At 50.4% G+C, this 10141-nt stretch overlaps 1 protein-coding gene across 1 annotated transcript; it reads left to right on the top strand.

The window, feature by feature from the left end:
• Positions 1-535: 535 nt before the first annotated feature.
• Positions 536-5385, top strand: LOC136552511 (probable mixed-linked glucan synthase 3). Its single transcript, XM_066544083.1, has 3 exons — positions 536-987; positions 2800-3544; positions 3653-5385. The coding sequence occupies exons 1-3, from the start codon at positions 665-667 to the stop codon at positions 5282-5284; spliced, it is 2700 nt and encodes an 899-aa protein (XP_066400180.1). The 5' UTR covers positions 536-664; the 3' UTR covers positions 5285-5385.
• The last annotated feature ends 4756 nt before the right edge of the window (positions 5386-10141 follow it).

The raw sequence follows: 10141 nt of genomic DNA, 5'->3' as shown, positions 1-10141 counted from the left end.
GGCGGATCCGTCGGGGAGGTGTGCTTCGGCGATGGATCCAACAGGGAGGAGCGCTCAGGCGGTGGATTCGGTGGGGAGTTCACTAGCGACGGATCCGGCAGCGTGGCCTCCGAGCAGGCGTGGATGGTGGCGGCGGCGGTGGTGCTGGTGGTGCAGGCATGGTGTCGGCGTCCCTTTTTTATTTTTTTGGGAAAAAAGTTTACCGAGTGTTTTTTGGGCACTCGGCAACGTCTTTGCCAAGTGCACGATAAAAAACACTCGGCAAACTAACGTTTGCCGTAAAAGGGTTTGCCGAGTGTTGTTTGCCGAGTGTAACACTCGACAAACTCTTTGCCGAGTGTTTTTGGGGCTTCGCCGAGTGAGTACTCGGCAAAACTTCGGTATCCAGTAGTGTTTGTTGCCACCATATATTTTATATTATTATATATATGTTAAGTACCACTACCTCTTTGCACTCGTGACAGCCGAGCTGTAGAAATTTGTATGTATATATATGCCCCCGTGGCATGCTGTAGTGTACCGTACAAATCCCGGCCCTCCTCTAGGCTGTGCGTGCCGCACAGTCCTCACGCTCCACGTAAGCAATTAATCTTTGTGTGCCTAGTGACACAGCCTTGTTAGCCAATCAATCGCGAGGCTCTCAAGCCGTACCTTTGTGCATGCCATGTCGTCCTCGCCGGTGCCCGGCGCCGGCGGTGCTGCTAGCGAGCACGACGCCGCCGCCGGCCTCAGAGAGCCGCTGCTGCTCGCGAACGGCGACGACGGCGGGTTTCACGACGGAGCACTGGCCGCGGTGGTCGTGGCCAATTGTACGCACGGCGGCGGGAGCAGGGCCAACAAGGAGAAGGACGCCGTGAAGGCCAAGGACGGGTACTGGGTGGACGTCCACCACCAGCCGGCCGTGGCGGACGTGGAGAGCGGCGGCGGCGACCGGCCGCTTCTCTTCTCTAACAAGAAGGTCATGGCGGCCCTCCTCTACCCGTACAGGTGCGTGCTGCTTGCACAGTTGCACACAAAAGTTGAATGATGCCTTAGAGCTTAGATGGTTTGAGTAGATTGATAATAATAATAGTGTAAATCAAGGGAAAAGCTAGACAACAACCGGATGTTTATTTTCCTTCAAAACAACCGGATGTTTATAAGCTACATCAATGGCTTGCATTCAGCTCGGGAGGCAAAACATGGATAATGCAGTTTGGGACTTTGGGGTGGGGTGGGGTGTGGTCGTGTGGAGCTGAAGGTTGCAGTGCACCCCTCAATTACTTAGTGAATTTTTAATTATAGTTACTTAACATTATTTTAATTGTTTGCCCTTACTCAGTTAATTTTTAATTAGCTAGTTAATAATGCAAAACTAGTGTTTTAATTATTTGCTCTTCTTTAGTTAATTTTCAATTAGCTAGTTAATAATGCTAATTAGTGTTTCCATTGTTTGTTCTTCCTTGGTAATAGTTTCTAATGGTATCCATATAACGTAGGATTGGTCTTTTATTATCTTTTGTATTATTCCTTTTGTTCTCTGTACGATATAATTCTAGTTAGCTAGTTAGCAAACGTAATTAGTGCTTTGCTTGTTCGTTCTCCAACCGCATTGATCTTCAATGACATTATTTGTATTATTTAGGATTAATCTTCCTGTTATCTTTCTCATCTCCTTTGTTCTTTTTATTACCATGATTTTTTTGCCTAAGAATTAAATAGATTTGGTGGGGATGTTAGAGACTTAGGGATAATTAAATTTTGTCCCCATTTCTTTGTAATTTTCAGTTTTTTTATTTTTTACCATCAAAGTAAATGTTTATTTGCTTATTATCTATACCATTTCCATGTATGTACTTCATCATGTATGATTGTTGCTAGCTCGAACGGCCCTTTACGTTAAAAAAAAGCTTGAATGGCCCTGCTATGTCCAAATCCAGACTCCACTCCCGTCGTAATGAATTATATGTTCAAAATGTTGAAATAGTGCCGAGCCAAATTTGGCAGAACTCAAAATGTTTTCTTTACGGGATTCGAACTTTTGTGTGGTGGAACATTTAGAAGGAAAGAAACCAAAGAACATTCCAAACATAAGGATTTGCAGCCATCCTAAATAGTCGTCTTAGCTTATGAAAGATGATATCGATGGCTAGCTCTTTGTGATGTGATCGGAAGCTAGCTCTTCTTAGTTTTTGTTGTCGTTGTTGTGTGTGTTTTATTTCGTTGGTGGTGGGGGCAGTTTTTGGTTGAATCTTTTGTTCGATGGTAATGGGGGCCGAGCCATTTGGTGGTGTTGTATCTTGCTCTCCTTTTGTTTCCCCTTTTCTCTCATCTAATAGAAGTCATGGCAATTCTCTTGCCCTGCCTTAAAAAGACAAAAAAAAAAAAGCATTGAAACAGAGTTTCAAAGAGTAAAGGTTGTCCAAATGATCTGGATGATACTGAACTTAGGCATTAGTTAAAAAATGAACTGAGGCAAAGAGTATGCAATCAATGAAAGATCACCAAGGTCGTTTGTGAGCGTGGGCCTGTGGGGGTGCGGAGGGGGCATGGGAATTTGCTGAAATAATTCTGTCTGCAAAGCCTCATGCCTTTACTGAAAAGCAGAGCACTACAGTGAATCTGATTCTGCATTTCATCTTAAAAACGAAAACGTGCAGATTGTAGTCCATACAATTTCCTTTTTCTGACAATGGTATCTTACTAACATATGCTCAAAAAAAAAGTGAAAACAGCTTTCTAGACCCATAGCTGTACGAAACCGGCATCTTTCAGGAACCAGTACCCTTATGCATGCTACTTTCCACTTGTGACAAACAGGGTACTGATTCTGGTGCGCCTCGTCGCCGTCATCCTATTCATCGCATGGCGCATCAAGCACAACAACTCCGACGTCATGTGGTTCTGGGTGACCTCCGTCGTCGGCGACGTGTGGTTCGCCCTGTCGTGGCTGCTCTACCAGCTCCCAAAGTTCAGCCCCATCAAACGGACACCCGACCTGGCCGCGCTCCGGCAGCACTACGACGACCTCCCCGACGGCGGCTCCATCCTCCCCGGCATCGACGTCTTCGTCACCACCGCCGACCCCGTGAGCGAGCCGGTGCTGTACACCATGAACTGCGTGCTCTCCATCCTGGCCACCGACTACCCCGTGGACCGGCTCACGTGCTACCTGACCGACGACAGCGGCGCGCTGGTCCTGTACGAGGCGCTGGTCGAGGCCGCGAGCTTCGCCGCCCTGTGGGTGCCCTTCTGCCGGAAGCACTCCGTCGAGCCGAGAGCGCCGGAGAGCTACTTCCAGCTGGAGGGGATGATCTACAACGGGAGGTCGCCGGGTGAGTTCATGAACGACTACAGGCATGTGCAGAGGGAGTACGAGGAGCTGAAGGCGAGGCTGGAGATGCTCCCTAGCACCATCAAGGAGAGGTCAGATGTGTATAACAGCATGAAAGCAAAGGAAGGGGCTGCACATGCGACTTGGATGGCTAATGGCACGCGGTGGCCAGGCACTTGGATTGAGCCAGCAGAAAACCACAGGAAAGGAGACCATGCTGGCATTGTCAAGGTATGCATGTATGACCAATTGCAAGGTTGGTTCGCTCTAGTCTAGTGTATGACATAGCTAATCATTCCTAAATGGTAATCTGTGTTTTTCTTGCTCTGTGACTGACAGATTGTGCAGAACCACCCGAGCTGTGTCTGTGAGCCTCCTCCAGCAGAGGGCGGCAACAACACCAACCCCCTCAACTTTGACGGGGTCGACACTCGGCTCCCGATGGCCGTGTACGTGTCCCGCGAGAAGAGCCCGGGCCGCGAGCACAACAAGAAGGCGGGCAACCTGAACGCGCAGCTGCGCGTGTCGGCGCTGCTCACCAACGCGCCCTTCACCATCAACTTCGACTGCGACCACTACATCAACAACTCGCAGGCCCTGCGAGCGGCTATGTGCTTCATGCTGGACGCGAGGGAGGGCGACGGCACCGGCTTCGTCCAGTTCCCGCAGCGGTTCGAGAACGTCGACCCCACGGACCGGTACGGCAACCACAACAGGGTCTTCTTCGACGGCGCCATGTACGCCCTCAACGGCCTCCAGGGGCCGACGTACATCGGCACCGGCTGCATGTTCCGCCGCCTCGCGCTCTACGGCGTCGAACCGCCTCGCTCGAGATCCGACGAGGAGCACGGCGTCACGGTTGACACTAACAAGTTCGGTAACTCCGTGCTCTTCTTGAACTCGGTCTTGGCAGCTCTGAAGCAGGAGCGCCGCATCGCGCCTCCTGAGCTAGACGAGGCGTCCCTCGCCGAGATGACCATGGTCGTGTCGTCGTCGTACGACCAAGGGACGGACTGGGGCAGCAGCGTTGGGTACATATACAACATTGCAACCGAGGACATCGTGACCGGCTATCGCATCCACGGGCAAGGGTGGCGCTCCATGTACTGCAGCATGGAGCGCGAGGCCTTCCAAGGCACTGCACCCATCAACCTCACCGAGCGCCTCTACCAGATCGTCCGGTGGTCCGGTGGATCCATGGAGGTGTTCTTCTCCCCTTACAACCCGTTGATCTCCGGCCGCCGGCTCCACCTCCTGCAGCGGGCGGCGTACCTGAACTTCACCATCTACCCGGTCACGTCCGTCTTCCTCCTGCTCTACGCATTCTGTCCGGTGATGTGGCTGATCCCGGCTGAAATCATCATCCAGAGGCCGTTCACTAGCTACGTGCTGTACATCGTCATCGTCGTCGGGCTAATCCACACCATCGGCGTCTTCGAGATAAAGTGGGCAGGGATCACGTGGAACGACTGGTGGCGCAACGAGCAGTTCTTCATGATCGCCTCCATGAGCGCGTACCCGACGGCGGTGCTGCACATGGTGGTGAAGCCCATCACGGGGAAGGGCATCCACTTCAGGGTCACCTCGAAGCAGACGACGACGACGGCAGCTGACGACGACGACGACGACAGGTACGCCGACATGTACGAGATGCGATGGGTGCCCATGCTGATCCCGCCGGCGGTGGTGCTGTTCTCCAATGTCATGGCCATCGGCGTGGCTCTGGGCAAAGCGGTCGTGTACAACGGAGCGTGGTCTGCGGTGCAGAAGAGGCATGCGGCGCTGGGTATTCTCTTCAACGTATGGATCATGGCGCTCCTCTATCCGTTTGGGTTGGCGGTCATGGGGCGGTGGAGCAAGAAACCTGGCATCCTCTTCGTCTTGTTGCCGCTGGCATTTGTGGTCATTGCAGCTGTGTATATTGGTGTTCATTCTTTTCTTGTCAAATTTCTTCCATTTATGGTGATATAGCAAAGTCGTTGTAATTTTAGTTGACAATACTACAGAATCATCGACGTGACCAAATTCAATAACTGAGTAACTGTATGTATACACAGGGGAAAAAACTGATTTAAGCGAAATGTTGTGCAGCGGCTAGTTTCAGAGGCGTTTGGTTTGGGCAGGGCCGGCCCTGGGGCGGGGCGGGAGGGACGGTCGTCCTAGGCCCACGATACCGATGGGCCCCTCCCCAGGTATGCAATAAGAATACGAGACGCTAGATCGAATCGCCGATTCCCCGTGTCCCGTGATCACGCACGCTCCGCGAGTCTTCTGCCTTCCTTCCTGCGCTGCGCGACGTGCACGTGCAGCGTGGGCGTGGGCGCGCGTGAGGGTCTGAGGGGCCTGGCGGCGTTCCACCAGAGGCACAGAGCAGGCGGCAAATCAGTTCTCACACAGCCACATAGGGTCATAATCCCTGATTCCTGAGCCCTATTCCCTCATCCCTGTTCGGCACTATCGGTAGACGACAGTTCCAGAAGGCAGCAGTCTAGCAGAGGAGGCAGGCGCCAGGCGGCAGCAAGGTACGAATCTCCGAATCTGAAATTTAGTACTAATTGTTTCTCACGTGATCCCTACTTTATGAAATTATAGTTACTAATTGTTTCTCTGAATTTTAACAGTACCATACCATCAAGAAACACAAAAGAAAAAGGAAAAAAGCAAATAGATGATTTGATACAATACATTGAGGGGCTCTTCATAAATTTCTTAAGAGTAATACTAGTGTTTCAATTCAAGACATCCAGATGCATTGGCAACATTATGCATTGAGAAGCGATTATTGGATGAGATTGATATTGACACCGTCGTTGATGACTTCGCATCGAGGAATGTTAGAAGAATTTTTTGAGGTAACTTGATGTGTATACAAATTATTTCATATGAATATTATTTTTGTATTAAGTTAACTGTTTATTAGTAACATCGTATATGTGTGTATATTATATATACTACCAATGAGTAGTACTAGTAGTATTATCATATTTATATAAAAAGATCTAAAAAAATAGTTTCGTTCTATGTCCAGAAAAACTTAGGACCGACCCTGGGTTTGGGGTCGGGTTGAACTGGGTCAGACCCGGAGGAGCATATTCACATAAGATGCGGGTTCGGCCTAGGCCTGGTACCTCCAAATCGAGTGGACCGAGCGAACACAGTTGAACGCTGTTTGCCTCCGTCTTCTTCCTCTGTCCGCGCAGGTGCCGAGCGGGTGGGCGCTGCACTAGGTCGCGCGAGTGCTAGGCAGCGTGGTTTTCCTCCAGTCGGGGCTGCCGTCGACTCGCAGCAGGGCTGGGGCGGAGCTTGCCCGTCGGTACTTGGGTCCCACAGCTAGGGCGGAGGTCGCTCGCGCGGCAGTGCCCGGGCGGAGCTCGCTCGCCGGCGGGTCGCGGCACGGCTGGGGTGAAGCTCGCCGGTGCCGGGGCTGAGGTCGCTCGCGGGGCCGGTGGCACGAGCGCGGCACGGGATCTGGGGGCAGGAGCACGGCGTGGGTGCTAGCCCGCGTGGCTTCCTTCGTCGTGGTTGGGGGCGCGGTGCCGCGGGCCGCACCGCTGGGCAGCAGGGCAAATCGGGGATCTGGTGGTCTGGAGGTAGAAGAAGCTGGTTGAGTGGCTGACAGTTGGGTCCCACGGCTAGTAGCAGCTAATGGGGTTATGATAGCATCCATCCTAACCCTACCAAACAGAAAATTGGAATGGCTCCACCACTCAAGCCAAACATGAAATGGGTCCAACCCAACCCTTGAAACTGGGTTAGAACCAACCCAACCCACTTGGTCCCCAAACCCAAGTAAAACCAAGTGTTATCTACTTAACCAACTCAGCTTAAACTAACTAATCCAGTAATTCCCGAAAGATACACCATTCATACTCCACTAGCACAAACACAGAATCATGACTACAGTAAGTACAAAGACTACCGCTGAAACTCAATATTGTTAGATATGTATGGAATGCGTGTGCAATTTGGTTACGCTACAACTTGAGTTGTATTAGGGATTATGATAGAGTTGGAGTCGAACACTGTGTCCTAGGGGCATAAATATGAGACAACCCTTGGTGTATCTGATGAGATGTGTTGGCGGTTGGTTCGGACAGCGATGAGGACGTGATAGCATCCGAATGCCGATGTAACTGCTGTTTTACAGTGAAGAGCACCCGTAGTCAATGTCGTGAGGATGTAAGGCTGATGGACGAAACTTGTCAAAAAACATCATGTCTCAGTGTCATTCTTGCTTGTGTATTTTTTCTATAGTGTTTAGGCTTCCGCATTCTTCATTTGTTTGGGTATGCATCTAACCCTGCACTCTAAAAATTTTAATCAACACGGTAGCAAACGCATAATAAAGTATTCTAAGTTACCAAGCTCGTGTAGTCAGAACTCACAACCATTTGGTGGACATGCAGCCTCATCTCGCCATCCAGGGTGCCCTAGGCATTTCCCACGCACCTCTCGCCCTTCTCGTGCTTGCTCCTCACTCTTCTGTTGCGATATGCTGACTCCATCATCTCGATCAGGAGCCATCTTCCTCAGCGGGGGCTGCGTGTCCCTTGCCGGAGCCCGTGTGGGAGTGGAAGAAATATGCAACCTTGCCAACCAAGTTGGACTCTGGGTCATGTTGGATTCTAATAGGGCTTATCCAAATTTTATCCAATTAAAATCAAACAGAGAGGACGAAGAGTGAGCGGTTCCAGGAGGAAGAAGATGATGGGAGAGAGGGAGAGCGAACAACTAGGGTTAATGGGTTGGGTCGAATTGCGTTGGCCGAGCAAGGGGCAAAATTGTCCACTCAAAGGAGTGAAAATCATATTCTATTGTGCTGAGTTGTGTTACAACAAACACGATCTAATAATGATACTCAGACATTTAGATGTTGGTGGTATGATGGAGACAAAATCTTATTTTTCCAATATCCCATAACATAGTTTGCCTAAATACCAACGAATTTCCACCGGCAGGCCGAATCGCAGGGCCTCAAGTGAGCTAAAATGGTCTAAATTTAGCACTTAACTTTAGCCAACGGTCCAAAATGATATTTAAATTTTAGCTAATCTCATAAAACACCATTAGTTTATTAAACCAAGTAAAATAGTCCAAAATTTAGCCCTTAATTTGAACCAACTAAACTTTAAACCATGAGATCCAAATATGGTCTTAGTTGTTAGTTGCCACCTTGTCGGCTCCTTGACGCTTGTGCATCGAATATGCACCATAGCTGAATAGGGGATGTGCTTCTGTGGCGGGGCGTCCCTTTACATTTTTCTTTGATTCCTCTCATCTAGATACAGAGGTAGAATTTGTTCATACACAAGCACACACCCACGCTACTCATGCACAACTCACTCATACTACACATCTAGACGTATAACTACACACACATTCACGTGAAAGAGGCAACGGACTATTGTTAGGAAAAATCTCAATGAGAAATGCCAGCCCGATTCTAGAATTGAAATCCCTTTGTGGCTGCACGCTCACCTGGCTGCGCTGCCACTCTGCACTACTAGCTCGGTTCTCGTCCCTTTACATTTGCTATAAAAGGCGATGTGGATGGCTAGCGCAACAAAACAACGCATCATCTTAGCAGCAGAAAGAAACATATATACGCCACGTCGCGTTCATGGTTACAATGGCAGGTATATCACGCTTTCACGCTGCGGATTCGTCAAATAACAACGCACAGACGGTTCCAAATTTCCATGCATTATTATTGTCCCCCAGCTCCCGCAAGCTAAGCATGCAGCATTCCAGGAACACATACATGCATGCACGACAGGAAGGACTTAGGGCCTTCATGTCCACCTAGCTAGATCCACAAGATTCATCTGGATCCACCGTGGAGTAGCTCCACCATGAATGTAGGATTTGTCAAAGTGTTTGGTATAGCTCCACACTTATCTCTATCTCACTGACAATTGGACCCACGCATCAGGGAGCATAATAAAAAATACATAAAAAAGCACGGCCTCTTCTTCTTCCACCCAACCCGCACAGACGCGGGATGAGAGGAGGTCGCAGCCACGACCAGGCGTGACCAGGTGCAGCCATGGCAGCAGGGTGGATCTCGCGTGGCGGCGTAGGAGACACGCGCGGCCGGGAAGGGTGCGCGCGGCCAGCCTAGGCGCGCATGGGGGACGGCTCCCACACGGCCAGAGTTCGCTGCGTGGCGGAGGCGGCGATGCAGAGCTTGTGGGCGCAGCCGACGTGGAGGCCGGAGTCACGACCGGGGCTTGAGCGGCCATGGTGGTTGGGTGCAGGAGAAGGCCGAGGTCTGGGTCGCATGCGGAGAAGAAGAAATTAGAATGAACTGGTATCTTTCGTGTGTAACTAGTGGTAGCGGTGGGTAACTTTTTTTTAACTCCACCAAACTTGAGTTTGGTGCTCCACCAATTTGGTGGATCTGGAGTTAGATCAATGTCTTGGGGTGGAGCAGATCCATGGTGGATCTAGAGCTGGTGGAGCTCTCCCAAACAAGCCCTTAAGATGCACTAAGCTGACGAGATGCGCGCTGAGTACATGCATCCTCCAGCTCGCTGCCCATACTTAATCTTAAACATGCATACCATCTGGCAGCTTAGAGCTCACCGATCCGTACTATTATCCGAATCCAAATATAGGGTTACGTTACCATGAATTATAGCTATCGCGAGCAGTCATGTGGCGTTTGGCGGTTTGGGCCTCAAAACCCGGGGAGAATCTTAGGGCGGCATGTGGCGTCATCGGAGAGCTTGCGTCGAGCCAAAGCGTTTTCATAAAGCGCTCATGGCCATTTGATTTTTGAAATCCATTTTGAACCATTATGCCCCCGTGGCAAGTGGTTAAGGCATA

The sequence above is a fragment of the Miscanthus floridulus genome, chromosome 4 (genome assembly GCF_019320115.1).
Source record: "Miscanthus floridulus cultivar M001 chromosome 4, ASM1932011v1, whole genome shotgun sequence".
In the NCBI taxonomy this organism is placed as follows: domain Eukaryota; kingdom Viridiplantae; phylum Streptophyta; class Magnoliopsida; order Poales; family Poaceae; genus Miscanthus; species Miscanthus floridulus.
This window is presented reverse-complemented; position numbering and strand designations above follow the sequence as displayed.

Coding starts and splice junctions, on each gene's coding strand:
- LOC136552511 (XM_066544083.1), top strand. CDS start 665: ATGTCGTCCTCGCCGGTGCCCGGCGCCGGCGGTGCTGCTAGCGAGCAC. Junction 988..2,799: donor GCCCTCCTCTACCCGTACAG/GTGCGTGCTGCT, acceptor TGTGACAAACAG/GGTACTGATTCTGGTGCGCC. Junction 3,545..3,652: donor ACCATGCTGGCATTGTCAAG/GTATGCATGTAT, acceptor TGTGACTGACAG/ATTGTGCAGAACCACCCGAG.